Source organism: Petromyzon marinus, chromosome 30 (genome assembly GCF_048934315.1).
Source record: "Petromyzon marinus isolate PM22_M1 ecotype Great Lakes invasive population chromosome 30, UKy_Petmar_22M1.pri1.0, whole genome shotgun sequence".
Classification (NCBI taxonomy): domain Eukaryota; kingdom Metazoa; phylum Chordata; class Hyperoartia; order Petromyzontiformes; family Petromyzontidae; genus Petromyzon; species Petromyzon marinus.
The window spans coordinates 13333899-13352748 of record NC_133696.1 but is presented as its reverse complement, the minus strand read 5'-3'; the positions used below and the strand labels follow the sequence as shown (position 1 = coordinate 13352748).

General features: G+C 49.0%; 2 protein-coding genes across 4 annotated transcripts in view; both read right to left on the bottom strand.

The window, feature by feature from the left end:
- Nucleotides 1-178: 178 nt before the first annotated feature.
- On the bottom strand, nucleotides 179-15174 carry THG1L (tRNA-histidine guanylyltransferase 1 like). Of its 3 annotated transcripts, none has more exons than XM_032963605.2 (6): nucleotides 14891-15174; nucleotides 9534-9710; nucleotides 8082-8251; nucleotides 7559-7647; nucleotides 7279-7386; nucleotides 179-793 (listed from the first exon to the last, which is right to left on the bottom strand). In XM_032963605.2, the coding sequence occupies exons 1-6, from the start codon at nucleotides 15121-15123 to the stop codon at nucleotides 284-286; spliced, it is 1287 nt and encodes a 428-aa protein (XP_032819496.1). In that variant the 5' UTR covers nucleotides 15124-15174; the 3' UTR covers nucleotides 179-283. The 3 variants fall into 3 exon arrangements, with proteins under 3 accessions (XP_032819496.1, XP_032819497.1, XP_075926894.1); XM_032963606.2 differs by having other exon boundaries at nucleotides 179-790; XM_076070779.1 differs by lacking the exon at nucleotides 14891-15174 and adding an exon at nucleotides 14515-14534.
- Nucleotides 15175-15358: 184 nt separating this feature from the next.
- The window catches only part of LOC116947631 (uncharacterized), an 84185-nt gene continuing 80693 nt past the window's right edge, over nucleotides 15359-18850 (bottom strand). The window contains exons 3-4 of the mRNA XM_032963601.2: nucleotides 18264-18397; nucleotides 15359-17454 (exon numbers count right to left, since the gene is read on the bottom strand). Coding sequence (XP_032819492.1) covers nucleotides 17105-17454; nucleotides 18264-18397 — 484 coding nt within the window. The 3' untranslated portion in view covers nucleotides 15359-17104. The remainder of the gene's footprint in view (nucleotides 17455-18263; nucleotides 18398-18850) is intronic.

Here is an 18850-nt window from a genome sequence, read left to right as displayed (position 1 = left end):
GCTGGAGATGGGAAACCTGTGGATAATAGAACAAAGTGAACCATGCTCCTCGATTGGCCTGCTGGGTTGTTGGTGTATGAGCTGTCAAGATACAGTTTGTGAAATAAAACAGTGGAAATCTTTTGCATCAGCAGTCGTGCTGCGTGAAGAGCAGAGCCACAATGTCCAAAGATAAGAATAAAGCCGACAAACTTTTTTTTAATAAAAATAATAAATTTTCCTGACCGAATAATGAAGCTGTTCCATAATGTATTGTTGTTGATCTTTACGGTCGAACTTTTCCTCAGTTGGTTACTTTTGTAAGCGTGAGGCTTTTACTATTTTTTATTGAAAAGTCTGCGAGGATATCTGGGTGCTTTTCCCAGAAAGAATCCCCAATGATGTCTTCGTGTAGCATCACCACCTTGCGCTGCTGTTCCTGCCTTTTGTCCGTTCCCTTGGCCTTCCGCGAGGCACGCCTTCCCTCTGTTGGGGTTTCCGGAGTCGCACACCGGCTCGCAGAATCGGATGCAGCATTTGGTTCAACGTCCACGCCGTAACTCGCCGCTGGCTCACCATCGCTCGGTCGCTTCGCAGACACGGACTCCTCCACCTCGCCGACACGATCACCGCTTCCCAAAGGGCGCTCCCGCCGCTGTTCAGGACTGCCCTCTGCCGTGGGCTCATCCGCAGACCTGTCCACAAGGTCTCGACTGCCACTGCATTCCTTCTCAATGACACCTCCTTTCCCTGGGTCGGCTTCCCCATGGGAAGCGGCTTCAGTCTCCTTTAGTTGGTGTCCGGAGACCACCTGCTGAGAAGAGGACATTTTGGTCAGCTCATCTTACCTATGTCATTGTTTTGTCTGTCCGTGTGTGTGACCGAAACTTGCGAAGGATTTGTCTCACAAATTGTGGGGTATACATTTTTTAAAAGTAGCCACGTAGCACGCCATAAGCCCTGTGCTGAGCCAGCGCTATTCCGATTTCGTGTCCGTCACCTTTAAAGTAGTTTAATTAGCGATTCAGTGCTGTTTTCCGTTACTTATTTATTACATAGCACGTGCTCGACCATACCAACTCACGCGCGTTCGGTGGGAGGGAGGGCCCCTACCAAGTCATACGCGTTCGGTGGGGGGTGAGGGGGCATTTATCTTTCGTGTGGACACTGCGCAAGGTAACACACGGAATTACAGCTCCTTTCAAACATATGTCTATCTTATTTCTCTCATTAATATTACTGCTCTTTCATAATACATCGTAGACATTAACCAATGTTTTATGGCAGTAAATATACACGATACTCTTTGGTTCCTTCGGTAATATACACTATCTAACACACTTTTTCCCCTGGGTACTAACTGTTACATTTCATTTCCTTAAGACAACAAAGTACAACCATTGTCTTTTGTCATGCAAACTTTCCTCTTGTGAGCAGGACTTTACGTCACAAACTATTATGAGTTTGTACACTTTCGCTCGTGCTAATTTTTTTAACACTATGTAACAGGCTTTTGTCCCCTGCATACCAACTGTTCTATTTCATTTCCTTAAGACAACAAAGTACAGCCATTGTGTATTTTTCCCCACAAACTTTCCTGTTGCGAGCAGGACTTTGTCAAGAACTATTTTAACTTTGTTTACATTTAATTTACACTTGTGTCAGTGTAAGTCCAAGTGTGTGTTATAGTCCATGTGTGTGTGTGACTCGCTGTACGTGTGTCAGTCCATGTGTGTGTGTACGTCGATATGTGCGTGTGCAAGTCGATGTGTGTGAGTCCATGTGTGTGAGTCCGGCAAAACAACCCTCTACCTCTTCGCGGTGCCGGACGGGCAACTCTGTCGTGGACAGTGCTGTGGGGGGAGATCCAATTTTGATTGGCTCCTCCCCTCATGGCATATGTGTCCACCACAGGGGCTAAACGGGGGCTCTGGACGGGTGCGAGGGGCTGGTAACCCCTCCACCTTCAATTAATTACCACGAAACCACGAATTAAACTGAAATATGTAACTAATAAGCTTGTGCCGGAGGCCCCGGGGGGCCAGGCGTCTATGACGTCTCCTGGCCAAACCCCAATTGGCGGAGCCAGGAGATTGAATCTCCACCCTCGGGGCTCCTCCAGAAACAACGAAAAGCCACTATGGGTGGCCACGTGGAATGTTCGAACGCTCACTGCAGAGGAGAGGCTGCCACTCCTCTGTCGGGAGCTGGACCGGTACCGCCTGGATCTATGCGGCATTCAGGAGGTCCGGTGGACCGGCTCTGGCTCCTGCCACCATGAGGGGTGGACAGTTCTCTACTCGGGGCAGCAGACTGCCAAACAACAGGGTGTGGGTCTTCTTTTGAACAAAAGAATGAAGTGGGCGTGGGAGCGTGGCGGTGAGGTGTGGGAAGCTGTAAGCCCCAGGCTACTTTGGGCTCGCCTTCCCATCAACCGGAGGCGAGGAATGGTGGTCGTGGTTACTTATGCCCCCACCGAAGATGAACATCCGTGGAGGGATGCAGGCAAAGCCGATGAGTCAGATGCCTTCTATGACCTCCTGTCACAGGTGCTGGCTAAAGTGGCCCCTCGGGATAGAGTCATCATGTTGGATGACTTCAATGCCCGAGTTGGTCATGATACTGGCACCTGGTCTGGAGTGATTGGAGGGCATGGGCCAGATCAGCTCAATAACAACGGTAGGAGGCTGCTAGATTTTTGTGCAGCCCATGGGCTTGTAATTACCAACACGCTGTTCCGGCATCGGCGCATCCACACAACATCATGGATGCATGCCGGGTCCAAGCAAGAACATCTGCTGGACTACATAGTGACGGACCAGCGAATGCGAGCCCATGTCCTTGACACCAGGACCTACCGTGGAGCTGATCTGCCCTCTGACCATCGACTAGTCATCTGTAAGATGCGCCTGCCATTCTTCCACTCCAGTGGTGGGTGTACACCCAGGACCCCATTCCAACATAAAGTGGCCTGGTCTCAGTTATCTGATGAAAGTTGCAAGCGAGAATTTCATCATCGCTTGCGGCTGGGATTGGCATCGTCCCCGACTCCTCCTGATGTCGAGGGTAAATGGGCGAGGTTTAGGACTGTGACTCATGCAGCTGCAATGGCTGCTTTGGGTACGCGGTCGAGACCTCCCCAGAGACCCTGACTGACAGAGGAGGTGTTCAGGATGGTTGAGAAAAAGCGACAGGCCCACTGTCATCGGCTACAGAATCCCACGTCAGAGAATGAGGAGGCTTACCGCAGCCTTCGCTCGGAGGTTCGGAGAGCCGTGAGGCGCTGCAAGGATGGGTGGTGGTCGCGGGTTGCTGAGGAGATGGAGTCTGCCTCAGTGGCCCGTGATCACAAATCTCTATTTAACTCCATCAAAAAAGTAACCTGCAGCGCCACACCTATTACCATCATTAGGGGAAAAAACGGTGATCCAATCTCCGACCCCCAGGAACAGGTTCGCAGATTTGCTGAGCATTTCTGTGAGGTCCTGGGGGAGGGAAAATCCCTCAGCCAGGAAAACATCGTGGCACAAAGTGAGGATGACCCTGCTGAGGCTGCGGTGCCTCAAATATTGGAAGAAGTCACCCCCTGTGAGTGGCTGGCTGAGGTGCCATCTGCTGAGGAAGTATTGAAGGTGATCCGGAGTCTGAGACCAGGAAAGGCAGCGGGCAGAGATGATCTCCCAAGCGAAATGCTGAGGGAGGGTGGCGTTTGTGCACAGACTGCCCTATATGACATCATAACAACAGTCTGGACCACTGGACGGGTTCCGCAGGATTGGAAGGATGCCCTGGTGGTCCCCCTTTTTAAGAAGGGGGACCGCACAGACTGTAACAACTACAGGGGCATCTCACTCCTAAGTGTGCCGGGAAAGGTCCTGGCAAGGATTATTCAGCATCGCCTTGCCAGGCACGCTGAGGAGAGGCTTGCGGAGCCCCAATGCGGTTTCAGGAAAGGGCGGTCCTGCACAGATGCCATATTTTCTGTCCGTCTGCTACAGCAGAGGTGTAGGGAATTCCAACAAGACCTACATCTCTGCTTTATTGACCTGGTCAAGGCCTATGATACCATCAGTAGGCCTGGGCTCTGGGTCGTTCTTCGTGCTTTTGGAGTACCTGACCCTCTGCTCACGATCATTAAGGACCTTCATGATGGTGAGCGGGCCCGGGTAAAACTACGTGGCCGGGAGTCAGAGCCATTCCCTGTACACCTTGGGGTGCGACAGGGATGTCCTCTGGCTCCCACATTATTTAACATCTATTTTGACCACGTAGTTCGTGAAGCCTTCAATAGCTGTACCGGGGGAATCTCCATATGGTACAGATATAATGGGAGGCTAATCGATGCCCGGGTGCGGTCAAGGGATGGCTCCCTATTGCTCAACCACGTTATGTATGCTGATGATTTGGTAATAGCTGCTCAGTCAGAGGAGGAGTTGGAGATGCTGCTGCTGAGACTGGAGCGTGCCACTAAGAGGTGGGGCCTTACCATCAGCCCCACCAAAACTAAGCACCTGCCTGGGTATTTTGTACCATCGGACACTCCACCCCCACAACTCCCAATCGGTGATGGGGCAGTTGTGGAGAGAGTGGAGAGTTTCCCATACCTGGGCAATGTGCTTATGACTGGCTCCAGTTTAACAGCAGAGGTCTCACTCCGAATCAGTCGAGCGGCAATATCTTTTCATCGGTTGCGTAACGCTGTGTGGAAGCTACCTGGTCTGTCGCTCCGCACTAAGCTTCAGGTCTTCTCGGCAACGGTCATTCCCTCCCTTCTCTACGCTTGCGAAACGTGGACCCCCCTAATGGAACATCTTCGCCGGTTAGAAACATTTAGGCTGGCCTGCCTACGATCCATCCTGGGTTTAACCAGACTGGATTGTGTGAGGAGCTCACAAATCCTTGAAAGATCTGGGCAGGGTCCCATCGGTGAGCTCCTCCGGCAGGCAAGGCTGCGATGGCTGGGTCATGTAGCCCGCATGCCCAGCCACCGCATGCCGAAACAGCTTTTGTTTGGCCGGATTGAGGGGGCTAAGCGGGCGCGGCACGGGCTAGAGAAGAGATGGAGTGATGTGGTACAGGAGGACGTGGAGCTGAGTGGACTTGCCGATGACTGGTACCAGCGGTGTCAAGATCGGCCTCTGTGGAGGAGGCTCGTGAAGGATGCTACTGGGCAGTTGGAGGCAGTCGCCCTCCAACAACAACGGAGGGCGGAGGAGCGACGCTCACAACAACGAGCGGAGCGCCGGGTGGCTACAGCACAGCAGGTTGGCACAGTAGGGGGCACAGGTGGTGCATCAGCCAGTCATCTCAGTCAGTCGACCCGTGGCACCTGGGTCTGCCCAGTGACCTCCTGCCAGCGGGCGTTCGACACTTCACGTGGCCTCACGGTGCACATAGCCTGGCACAAGCGTCGTGGTGACGTCACCGCCACTTAGTGGCGAATGGCGGTTGTTGTTGTTGTGTGTGTTTATCTATGTGTGTGTGTTTATCTATGTGTGTGTGTGTTTATCTATGTGTGTGTGTGTTTATCTATGCGTGTGTGTTTATCTATGTGTGTGTGTTTATGTATGTGTGTGTGAGTCGATGTGTGTGTAAGTCGATATATATGCGTGCGTAAGTCCATGTGTATGTGTGAGTCCGTGTGTGTGTAAGTCCATGTGTGTGTGTAAGTCGATGTTTGTGTGTGTAGATGGATGTGTGTATGAGTCGCTGTGTGTAAGTCCATATCTGTGTGTGTAAGTGGATGTGTGTGAGTCGCTGTGTATGTGTGTGCAAGTCGATACGATATGTGTGCGTGTGGGTTGATGTATTTGTGTGTTGTCAGTCGATGTGTGTGTATTAGTCAATGTGTGTGCGTGGTGTGTGTGTGTAGACAACAAATATTTAACAGTTAAGTTAGTCATTTTTACAATAATAATGTGTGTGTGTGAGTGTGTGTCTAAGTCCATGTGTGCGTGTCTGCGTCGATGTGCGTGTCTGCGTCGATGTGTGTGGGAGTCGATGCCCATGTGTGAGTTGATGTGTGTGTGTGTGAGTCGATGTTTGTGTGTGTACGTTCATGCGTGTGTATAAGTCGATGTGTGTGTGTAAGTCTGTGTGTGTGCATGAGTCGATATGTGTGTGTGTCAGTCGACGTGTGTGTGTCAGTCGATGTGTGTGCTTGGCTCCATGTGAGTGTTTAAGTACATTTCTTTGTGTGTGTGTAGGTCCATGTGTGTGTGCGAGTCCATGTGTGTAAGTGAAAATAAAAAAAAAATTATGTGTGCGTGTACATCCATGTGTGAGTCGATGTGTGTGTGTGTTTTTGAAATTCGATGTGTGCAAGTCGATATATGAGTGTGTGTGTGTAAGTCCATGTGTGTGTGTCAGTCGCTGTGTGTATGTGGGTCGATGTGTGTGTAGCTCGATGTGTGTGTGAGTCGCTGTATGTGTGTGCGTGTGTGAGTTGATGTGTGTGTGTGAGTCGATGTTTGTGTGTGTACGTTCATCGTGTGTGTATAAGTAGATGTGTGTGTGTGCAAGTCGATGTGTTTGTGTGTGTGTAAGTCGATGTTTGTCTGTGTGTAAGTCCATGTGTGTGTGTCAGTCTATGTGTGTGTGTGTGTGAGTCGCTGTGTGTGTACGTCGATGTCTGCGTGTAAGTGGATATGTGTGTGGCTCTATGTGCGTGTGTGAGTCGATGTGTGTAAGTTGATGTGTGTGCGTGGGTCCATGTGTGTGTAAGTCCATGTGTGTGTTAGTCAATGTGTGCCTGTGCAAGTCCATATGTGTGTGCGTGTAGGTCGATGTGTGTGTGAGTATGTATGCGTGTGTGTGCGAGTCAATGCATGTGTGTGTGTGGGTCGATGTGTTTGTGTGGGCCCATGTCTGTAAGTCGATGTATGTGTGGTTGTCTTTTTCGCCCGGGCAACGCTGGGTACTTCCCGCTAGTTTATATATAAAAAAGTGTAGATTTTGACTGGAAATAACCTGGGTGAGGTTCACACTCTGTATAAACAACTTGCTGATCTCATCAAAGAGCATAAACCATCACACAAACTCTGGTCATCCTTGCAGTGGTTTTTGGCGAACCATCGAACAAAGACGGTCAGTGCATCGCGCGCTTTCAGATCCGCTTCTGCGGCTGTCTGGCACGGTCTTTCTTCCGATATTAGTATGTATGTTCAACTTCTTTCGCACTGTACGTCGCCAACCATGCTAACGCCCTGTGATAGCCGCGAAAACATTGAGTAACTCGATAAGCGGCCAGCGTTCTGCATGTTCTCGGCGCGCGTATGGGATTGGCCTGCGTGCGAGCACCTTCTCCCAGATGATGGTAGTTCCCTTGCGGAACTGCAACGGCTCCTTGTTGTAGTTGATACCGAACTCTGAAAACAAGATTTCATTCTTGTCCGCCGCCACCGTCAGCTGTGAATGCACCAAACAACCGCATGAGGTGATTATGACCATGAGAAACGTGAGAGTAAGGGGAGTGCGAAAAGGAGTTTCACCGACGCATTCACGCTGCCAGCACGTGCAGAGGCAAGACGTGGAGATATTTGTCAATTGCACACACGTGGGTGACAGCCCCAGACTTCACCTTGAGCCGTTCCTGGGCTTGGGTAGTGGTGAGGCCCCCGTTCTGCACCAGCGCCCAGAACACGGTGTTGTAGAGGTTGTTAATGTGGCCTGCCCCATTGAAGGAGGAGGGGGGGTGGAGATTGAGAATCACCGACTTGAGAATCCCTCCGTGGTTCTACTTGGAGCCGCACATAAAACTATAAACTAAAATATAAACGTTTTAATTTCACCAGGTAAGGCCCGCTGAGTTATATAGCTCTGTTTCAGAAGCAACCTAGCCATAAATGATAGCTCAGCAAAGTGGCTTATCATGTTCACATTTATAGCAGCCAAATGATCTTAAACACGTTTCCATAAGGAGGATGCAATCGTACCCTCCCTCCCTTTACACAACCCTTTAAGCTTATTTCCTATGATACAACATTTAACAAGGATATCCAGTCTCAAGTTGTCAATTGAACTACTAGAATTACTCTTGAGGTGTAATTCAAGAGCAAAGGTTATATCAGGAGGCAGATTCCCATGGAGGAGTTTGTGCTCACAGTCGGCCTGGCGCCAGCTCAGATAGTCCCGCAGATGCCGCTCTGTGGGGTAGAGCACAACGCGGCCGTCGAAGGCTGGGGGGTAGAGGAGCCGCTCCGGCGCGAAGAACTTGTCCCAGTAGAAGACGAACGCCGAGGAGAAGAGCGAAGCCACCTGCGTCATGAACTTACTGCCGCGGGACGACACAGAGAGACACGTATTTCCGTTAAGTTATGAAAAATAATATGTTTTACCCTTTCTGGCAATAAAACAGGTGCTATGACGTTCAAACACCAAATAGATATATTTTGCAATAAATCAAGTCTGCATTAACCACACATACTTGTGGTGAACATGCAAATAAAACATGCTCTGATAAAAATGCATTGTCTTTGAAACTGATTGGCCTACAAAAGGTATCTATTTGGTGTTTGGGCATCTTAACACCTCCTGTTTTATTGCCAGAAAGGGTAAAAACCTATTCTTATTTTTAATACTTTGACATTGACAAAAAAAGGTCCCATGATATTTCCGTTACGTTATTTATATTGTTATTACAATTCTTGTTTACCCAGGAAAGACTCAACACTATTTAGACTTCAAAGTCCATGTTAAGCGTGGGGGTTGCATTCCTGAAAATTAGCATGTAAAACGAATTTGCTTTAAGCAGGAGTTATTTTCCCATAAGGAATAATGGCAAAGGTAGGGGTGCTGTTCCAGCCCATAATTTTATTGTTTTTATTTGACAGCCCACTGTTTCACATGTTTATTTTTAATGTGCTGTGTTTATGTATATTTGCTATACATATGCTATGTGTAATAGTCGTTTAAATATTAAGTGTGTGAAAGATATGGCGAGTGAAAAGATAAGGGAGTGAGATGACACTTCACACACAAAGATGCCAGAACAAAGACTGAGGAACAGGAAGGTGTGCCATGTATCACAGCACACATCAGTACTACAGGACCAGCTCCCAGAATCACCGAACAATGCTGCCAATACCCACGCTGTTCAGAAAAGTTGTCCGTCACGCTCTAGACTCGTGTTATAGCAGGCACGGTACGCGTTAAGTGGAAAACGTTCCAATAAAAGAAAAATCGCGTTCAAGCTAAAATGTGTAGTGTGAACGCCACGCGTTTTAAACGGAGATTTACTGTACTGCCACTTAACCAGAGGGAGAAAGAACATACAAACTGCACACAGGAAGGCGGCCGATTCAGGAATCAAACCGAGGCCTTTCTGCTGTGAGCAGAGCCATCCTTAAGGTACGGCAAATCAGGGTGGCTGCCCCGGGCCCCGCGTTTTGGGGGGGGGGGCGTGCTTCGACGTCACAGTGTTAGATGTAATACTTCTGGTTTATTTTGAAGGCGTCGGGGGAAGGGCGCACAGTGTGATTTTCCCAGGCCCCGCATCCCCCTATGGATGGCCCTGACTGTGAGGCAAGAGTGACGACGGTGATGGTGGTGGTTACCTGGCCCTTCGCTTGAACCAGTTGGTTTTGCGGTGGAACACGAAGCTGAACTCGTCACTCTGCCCGTAGGCCAGGATGAGGTCGTCCAGCTCCGTGACCACGTGCGCCGCGCAGTGCGCCATGAGGCGCAGCCCACGGGCGTCGTTGGGCTTCACGAACCCGTGGTCCTCAGCGAACCTGCATCGTGGAGCAGACACCGCCGACACAAGCCATGTCAGCATCGCCGTTCCGTGTGTGTCTCTCTCTTCCGGGTTCTCCCACAGTTAAACATCGGGAGAACAAAAGCCATGCAGAAACGCACCCGAGTTTAAGAATCGAACCCACGCCCTTCTTTGTTTGTTCTGCATGGGTTGCTCGTCTGAATTCTTGGGTTTCTTCCGATATCTAAAAAAAAGTAACTGGTTTTGTCCAAATATCCCAATGCTGAGAAATAACAGCTACACCTCGATTTACCAACGATTTGCAGTTCACGAAATTTTGCGTGAACGCAATTGACAAATTACGGACACTGTTTGATTAATAAAATCTTATTTCCGTGTTAATGAAATTTCACTATGGCACGCGTCGTGACATCACCAAACATGAAACGCACAGGAGGCTGCTTCATCCATTCGTGACAGCGTTACGGTATCTTTTGATCAGTTCATTGAAAACGTTAATTATTTTAGTTTTAAGTTATTATTAAATCGTTTGAATATTTACGTTATTTTTGTTTTGGGAAAAGTGATATTGGTGGAAATTTTTAGGTTAGGAGTTGAGTTGGAATGACTGCGGGAAACGCATCCATAATTTTTCGTATTAAATTAATGGAAAAAGCTATTCGAATTTACGATAGTCTGTTCTCATATGAAGTGTGTTTTCATAACGCTAATTGGATATAACGCGAATTGGATATACGGTGACTCCTCTACTTACAAACATTCGACTTACAAACTTTCAGAGATACGAACAAACCTGTCCGTATGTCCAGTTGCCTGTTCGGACCGAGAGTCGAAAGTTCAACCACCGCACAATAGATGGCGGTAGTGACATCTACATCTGCAGAACATGAAGAACAAGTGCTATCTACATCTACAGGAGATTATACAACTTTTAAAGCCATTCCCCGTGTTTAGTGTACATGCCGTACAACATTTTTGGAATTGACAGGAGTAAAGTTGGATTTACGAACAAATCGACTTACGAAACAGACCTCTGGAACCTAACTCGTTCAAAAGTAGAGGAGTCCCTGTAACGCGATTGAATGAAGAGAACTACGGCGCGTGAGTAGGAATAAGCGGTTGTACAGCTGCCTAAGCATAGCATCATCACACAAGGTGCGATGCTGCTGGATGTTTCTAGACGCTACCCACATGCCTCATTCCTTGTTCGGCCTGCATACGCATCGTGTTATTGCGGACTGTGCTTTGCCCTACATTATATATTATGACGTGATTTTTCCATAACGCGGTGTTCTTCAGGAACGCCCCTACCGCGTTACACGAGAACAGACCGTTTTTGTTGCACCCGTGTTTTTTTGAAGAACGCATCCCACTTTCGCTAATCGAAGGTCACCCATACCTGTCAACCCATACGGTTTACACGTATTATTGTACAAGCTAATTGAGTTTTCAGGTCCATACGGCGTACTGCTATTTTAATACGGGCACAAAAATGTGTTTATTTGTATTACTCCCTTGTAATGGGACTTGGTAGGATGAACGTTCAGATTTATAAGGGGCACGGGGTGACCAATCAGGTCTGAATTGGTCTGAAATAATGTAGTGACGTAAATGGTGTCACTAGGGTCTTCGCGCCAGCTACTGTTACAGGAGTGCAATTGTGCGTCTGGAGCCTCTCTCGAGCACCAAAGTATGGCATGTCAGCCAGCCCTAGGGGGCAAGGTCCTGGTGATGGTGTGAGAGAGGGCAAGGAAGGGCGTGGTAGCCTGAGTGGGGCACGTGATGCTCGGTCGAGATAATTCGGGAAAGGTCTTGAAGGGGGCATGGCCGAAGGCGGAGCGAGGCCACACTCGGGAGCATAAAGGGGCAGACCCGAGAGTGTTCTGGGCTCGTCTGTGGAATCAAGCCTGGCTCCCGTGTCTCATCGTCTCCGGGTCTTCGTCTAGAGTTAATTTGCTATTCACATAGTTAGCCACATCACCTACTATAGAACCCAAGTTACGTTCAGTGTTACCTGCTAGGAAAGTTGTTAAATAACAGTGTTGCCTCCCAGTCCAGAGTGTGTGCCTCCGTATTGGGGAACAACACTGCAATAAGGCAGGCAGCACTGATAAGGGGTTGACAGCAGGTATGGGAGACACCTGTAACCTGCAAATCACTCAATTTAGTCCATGGGCTCAGACCAAAACAATCACTTATTGGTACAACCTGAGGTGGCAAAGCCTAGTAATGATTTTTGTAATCCTCCCTGTGTGTGGGACATATTCTGATATTATAACCTTTGCGGAGTGGCAGCTTAACTGTAGTTACCATGACTTTTATACCCATACCTTAGCACAGGCGTATGGAACGATGAAATGGGCATTATTACTGAAAAACTACCTAGACCAAAGCCAGTTAGGTCACAAACTGGTCTTTATTGGTTCAAATCACAATGAAAATACAGGATAATAAGGAATACCATCGTGAGGTAAGGAACTTCTTGAATATTATAAACATTGACATTCACATATACCTAGTCAATGACACATGTAATCTTACCGATAAATGGCATTTTTTGTCTGTCTGTCCGTCCGTCTGTCTGTCTGTCTGTGTGGACACAACTTGCGAAGGATTTGGCCCGCAAACCATGGGGTTTATATTTTTTAAAGTAGCCAGGTACCACGCCATAAGCCCCGTGGTGAGCCAGCGCTATTCCGTTTTCCCATCCGTCAACTTTAAAGTAGAAAAATTAACAACTGAGTGCTATTTTTCATTATGTATTTCCTCGCGCCGCTAAAGCTGCCCCATGGTTGCCCCTAGCAACGCGTTCAAAATGCAAAAAAAATACACAACGCTGAGGTAAATTCATCAAAATGTCATGTCCTCTTCTCCCCTCACCCCACCCCAAAGTGTCCACTTACTACTTTAGGGTCAGTAAATACTAATATAATAGCGCTTAGATAGTATTATTGTAGCGCAGGTGGGGGGATGGTGGGGAGGGTGGCTGGGATAGCAGCCCAGCCCCCAGCCTGCCGGCTGGGCAATCTAGGCGAGGCTGGGGGCTCTGCACGGGACTAGGCCTCACCACGTCACTATCAGGTGAGTACTTTGTGCTATAGAGTCAATATATACTGCTATAGTCAGGATGTACGACTGTAATGATAGCAGGTACCACCACAGTCAGTATGCACTGCTGGAATCATAGCAGGTACCAGCACAGTATGCACTACTGTAATCATAGCAAGTACCACCAGTCAGTATACACTGCTGTAGTAATTGCGATGAAAGATGCTAAAAAAACGCTAATTTAAGGCTTGATTTGGCGAAGATCATAAAAAATCGTAAAAACTATTTACAAAACAGTTCGTTTTAATGAATTTAATAATTGTGTGCATGTTATTAAGTTTACAATTTATAGAAGCAAAATATCAAAATTGACAAACTGAACAAAAATCATTTTTGCCTGTAGTACCTGGCCTTAACTAATCTTAACAGGTACATTAACAATATATTGAGGGTAAAGTTAGCACTTTAGATATGTTTACTGAACAGATATATATTCTTGGTTCTTTCAGTAAAGTCACGTAGAAGGGAAACAATAAAATAATAAAAATATAAAACAAAGAATTTTCACGACGTGTCGACTGCAACACAAGCAATCATCATCAGGTGGAAAGGTTATCATGTATTATTTAACTTCTGTTGGTGTAACAAATAAAATGGCACCATTTAAGTTTTTCCAACTTGGGTGGTACCGATTTGTGGTCTGGCCCAAGGACTAATTGGGATCACAGCAGCAGCAGCAACATCGCCCGCTGGGTTGCTGCGACAACTCGGCACGCGGTGGAGGCTCTTGAGAGCAGCGCGTGTTGGTTGTTTAACACAGTTGCTGAGCACAGGCCCAGCACGTCAAAGGGGCCGGCAACAAACAGCACTCCCAAAGTGGCAATCGGTAAGGCTGAATGCGTTTTTGAACCCGAGCAAGGACTGCATTGAGCTTGGGATGAGTGACGACGGGATGGGAAAAACAGAAAAGGCCTACAGTAGCACCCGCAGTGTGGTGAGTGGGTAGGTGGATGGGTGAGCGAGTGGCTGAGCGAGTGGGTGGTTGAATAGGTGAGCGAATGGGTTGATGGATGGGTGGTTGAGTGAGGCTGGTTAAGAGTGGAAGTGAATGAGTGGGTGTGAATGAGTGGGTGTGAATGAGTGGGTGTGAATGAGTGGGTGTGAATGAGTGGGTGTGAATGAGTGGGTGTGAATGAGTGGGTGTGAATGAGTGGGTGTGAATGAGTGGGTGTGAATGAGTGGGTGTGAATGAGTGGGTGTGAATGAGTGGGTGTGAATGAGTGGGTGTGAATGAGTGGGTGTGAATGAGTGGGTGTGAATGAGTGGGTGTGAATGAGTGGGTGTGAATGAGTGGGTGTGAATGAGTGGGTGTGAATGAGTGGGTGTGAATGAGTGGGTGTGAATGAGTGGGTGTGAATGAGTGGGTGTGAATGAGTGGGTGTGAATGAGTGGGTGTGAATGAGTGGGTGTGAATGAGTGGGTGTGAATGAGTGGGTGTGAATGAGTGGGTGTGAATGAGTGGGTGTGAATGAGTGGGTGTGAATGAGTGGGTGTGAATGAGTGGGTGTGAATGAGTGGGTGTGAATGAGTGGGTGTGAATGAGTGGGTGTGAATGAGTGGGTGTGAATGAGTGGGTGTGAATGAGTGGGTGTGAATGAGTGGGTGTGAATGAGTGGGTGTGAATGAGTGGGTGTGAATGAGTGGGTGTGAATGAGTGGGTGTGAATGAGTGGGTGTGAATGAGTGGGTGGGTGACAGGGTGTGTCCCGGGACCTTCTGCCAGCAGCGAGCTTTCGGCACTTGACGTACTCTCAAGACGTACGACCTCGCCTGGCACAACCGCCGTGGTGATGTCCCGCTACTTCGTGGCGAATGGGGGTGTTGTTGTGTTGATGTGGGAGTTCGATTCCCGCTCACGGCCAACCCCAGCGACTATTATCGGAACCTGTCACGGGCCTCTCCTAGGTTGACTCGGCCACTCACCCCTTCGTGTGCCGTGCCCCCCCCCCCGCCTTCAAAGGTGCTACTCGCTCGCAGAGCACTTGTCCCAACAGTCTGTTAAAGCTACACGAGGGCTCTTTGTCTTTGCGGTGCCGTGGTGGTTGTTGAGCCCTGAGTGTGCGTGTGGAGGGGGTACAGTGCGCCCTACTTGCGGAAGGATCTCCCGTCGAGCCGCACCACCACCCACGTGTCGGGCAGGCACGCGTCCTCGCGCTCGAAGCCGCGCGTGTACGCGAAGCGGCTCAGCGCCATGGCGGGGTGCGGCGCCGCGTGAAGCTCGCGGCGCGCAGGCGCGCTGGGAGGCAGCGGCGGCGGCGGCGCGGGGCGAGACGCAGCGAGGCGGCGGCAAAGCGTGGGCAGCAAGAGGCGTGGGGCGCGCATGTGGAGGCGGCGGCAGGAGCGGAGCTCTTGTGGGAGTGGGCGGGACTATGGGAGGGGGCGAGGGCTCCTTGGTAGGGGTGAGGGGGCGGGGCGCGTGGGTGAGGGGGCGGGACTCGTGAGTAAGGGGGCGGGGCTCGTGAGTGAGGTTCCCCCTGTCCAAACACGTGTTTTTTATATTCACTGTACATGTATTAGCTCTAGAATTAACACAGTTATCCAAGCAACAGTCGAGCAATCAAAGGAACCATAACTGATTTAATGAGCCATTCGCAGTTTGCAGGACAGATACACGTACAAGAATTGTTGTACACGTTTATATTGTACATTCATGCGCTTTTGTATACAGCCTCAAATCATATCGCAACTCCAGTCATAGCTGTGCAGCATGAGTGGCGGGGCAGAGCCGTCCCTAGGGTACACGACGAATCGGTGCGGCCGCCCCGGGCCCCGCGCTTTTGGTGCGGAGGGGAAGGGCGCTTTGGGGGGGGGGGGGCTTTCACGTCACGTGGCGTGATGTAATACTCCCGGTTTAGTTTGAAGGCGTCGGGGGGCCCACAGTGGGATTTGCCCCGGGTCCCACACCCTCCTATGCACGGCCCTTGTGGTGGGAAACACGAAGGCCCAATCCACGCGTGGGCCACGTGGACTCTTGGCTCTGGTGCCGGGGCACGCGCAGCGCTGCTCCCGGCTCAGCTCCACAGCTGTGCTGGAAGCTGTGCACTCGTTTTACTATTGCACACGCGTGTTGAAGGTCACCTACAAATACTATGTTTATATCGTTTATGTTTTCTTTAGGTGGTAAATTAATATACATAAACTGCCAGCTTTTGCAATTGATGTTTGAAAATAGGCCACGTAATGTGGCAAAATGTATGTCGTAAGACCCTCCACCCCACCACCAGACGTAGCCAAACAAGCTAAATCCTCGACACCACGGCCTTGGCTTGTATTCAGCGTGGCGGCTAGAGCAGGATAGGGTTGCTTGGTGGCGCCTCGTGGGGACTGCTACTCCCTGAGGGGCATGCACATGATGATGATGATGACACGGGACACCTGGAAGCTAAAGGTGTCACCGGTAATGCTTTGGTAGATACATTCTCGGTCGCCTTTGGAAATCACGCACTCGGTTGCATTTTCGTTTGTTGCAGGTGATGAATTCTTGTCAATTTGTCCTCTTACTCTGTAAATAAACAACTCCTTGCTCTCCAAATCTTCATCCACGCCAATCATTACGGTGGAATTGCCGTCAGCAATGCATGCCGAGAGTGTAAAGTATTTGTGGTAATTTAGCAATCTTTATACTCGTGTGTTATTGTTAATCCACTCGTTTACCCTGGAAAGCCTTCACTGAGCCTCAGCTTTTTCAGGAGGGTTCTGCAAAGTGTTTGCAGTCCGCGGCGATGTTGCTGCTGTGTGTAACCCAAATCAAGCAATTTGATGATAATTTTTCAGCATTGAGATGTTTTGTCCAATCAATACCAGTTACATTGTATGTATGTTGAACTTCTTTCGCACCGTATGTAGCCATCCGTGCTAATCGGAGGTGCGGGGGATGGACATCAAACTAAACACAAAAATCAGTTCTAAAGAAGTGAGTGTTCAGAGAAAACCCATGCAGAACACAGGGGAGAACATAAACTCCACACATTCATAATGAAGGCTTTACATCAACACAGCCATTGAGTAAGGTTGTAATCACCAACGAAACGTTAGTTCAATTTGTAAATGTGGGTTTACTCTCCAACACACCGGTGTGCTGAAGTTCACGTGACAACCTTTACTAATTGTCTGTGCCGGGTGGAGGTGGGTTTACGATATTTATATTTACGCGATGTAACCCAAAAAACTTTATTACAGAAAATATTTGTCACGAAAGCCCTACGTGTTAAATCCACACGGAAAGGCGCCCGAGTTGGGTATCAACCCCAGACCCTTCTTGCTATAGAGGTGCGAGTGTTACCACTTCGCCACCGCAGCATTGCTAAATCTGCGTGCCCTGCCGACCAGACTCGTCGTACGGTGGCGGCGGCCCCACGATGAACTGATACTCGGTGACCGCACGCACGGCATGTACCACGGTGGCACCCTCCGGAACCAGTCCACCGGAGAAGCCCCCTACGAACGTGGTAGAGACGAGCGGGGGGGTTTCAGATTGCGGGCTGGGCGTGAGCTCTGCGGGTGAGACAAGCTGAGAGTTGGCCGGGACCACTGTGTAGCCTCCATGCAACTGCCTGCCCGCGTGCTGGCTGGACGGCTGGCTCTGGGCTTGCGTTCTGGTGAGGCTGCTGAAGGACCCGGCATGGGAACCATACAATGATGCATCGCAGTGACCTGAAAAACCAACAAAGTATAATCATATCGACACTTAACACGCGCGATTTCGCATCTCGTGTTACAATCCATTATTGATGTTTGGGGTTAGGCCTTGTCATTTTGAAGCCAGGTCAGGAGGTGATTCTGACTTCCCGGATCTCTTCCTGAGGATGTATGGTGCAGTTTCAAATGAAACGCCATATCTTATTGCTATATTTTAGTTGTCAAAATTGTTTAATCTTACAGGTGAGCTTAAACATTAATAAGTGATGCTTTAGATGCTTTTACACATAATAATTAATCTGTTTGGTTATTGGGTGGTGTATGGTATTAACGACACAAATTTGGTCAGATCATTCCATGGCCGATAACTACCAACCGACTATTAATGATTAGATTATCTTTACAGGACCGTTTAATAACAAGAGCCGCTCATAATTTTACTGAATTTTCATGAGAATACAAAATAAAAATGCACTGCTTCTGTGTGGTCATGCATGATTAAGCTGACAGCAATTGGGAGCGGTAGTGCAGCGGTTAGCACACTGTGCTACGAACCCGGGAACCCGAGTTCGATTCCCGCTCACCGCAAACACCAGTGACGATTACCTAAAACGGTCTTGGGGCTCTCCTAGTTCGACACAGCCTGGTGCGATGTGTGAACATTACTACTTGAGACACAAAGGCAGCCGGGCATGGTGTTGGTCACTCATCTCCTCGCGTGCCAAGCCAGCTTTCATCGGTGGTTGCTCACAGCACTCGCTCCAACAGTCTGTTAAAGGCCATCGGGGGATCTTTATGCTTGTGCCCAGTGTGGTGTTACCCACTGGAGCAGGAGGATGAGCGGCGGCGGAGGCGCATCTGGCTGAGTACGCAGCCCGAGCAGGTGCAGCAGCAGATGAGGGTGAGGATGAGCATCAGCAGGAAAAGCCCCAGCGTGATGCCCGCGATAATGCTGGGGCTGGGGCGGTGGCAGCACACCGTGCCAATTCACATGCAAAATGGTGTACACATCGTCCTTGTTGACTCAGGAAATCACCGAATCTCAAGAATATATATTTTTAATGAGGGTCCTGCCAGGTTTTCGCAGGAGGGGGTGATGTTGCTGCTCTGTGCAATCCCAATTGAGTGATTTTTAGGTAACTTTATAACTGTGTTCAGCATGCTTGGCCAATACTAGTCACATTGTTTTTGAAACAAGCGGAGAACATGTATTTTCCTCCAGGTTCAATGTTGAATTACCTGGATATTACTTAATCGGGATTACACAGGGAAACATTGACCCTGACTGAGAACACGTGGCAGAACTATCTATGTGATCATTTTTTGTCGGTAAAAAATGGTCACATAGATAACTGCTCAACCCGACATAATAATGCAAATATATTTGCATTGCCTTATTGTTATTTACCTT

Coding starts and splice junctions, on each gene's coding strand:
- THG1L (XM_032963605.2), bottom strand. CDS start 15,123: ATGCGCGCCCCACGCCTCTTGCTGCCCACGCTTTGCCGCCGCCTCGCT. Junction 8,252..9,533: donor TGGTTCAAGCGAAGGGCCAG/GTAACCACCACC, acceptor GTCCCGCGGCAG/TAAGTTCATGACGCAGGTGG. Junction 7,387..7,558: donor AAGCCCAGGAACGGCTCAAG/GTGAAGTCTGGG, acceptor GTGCATTCACAG/CTGACGGTGGCGGCGGACAA.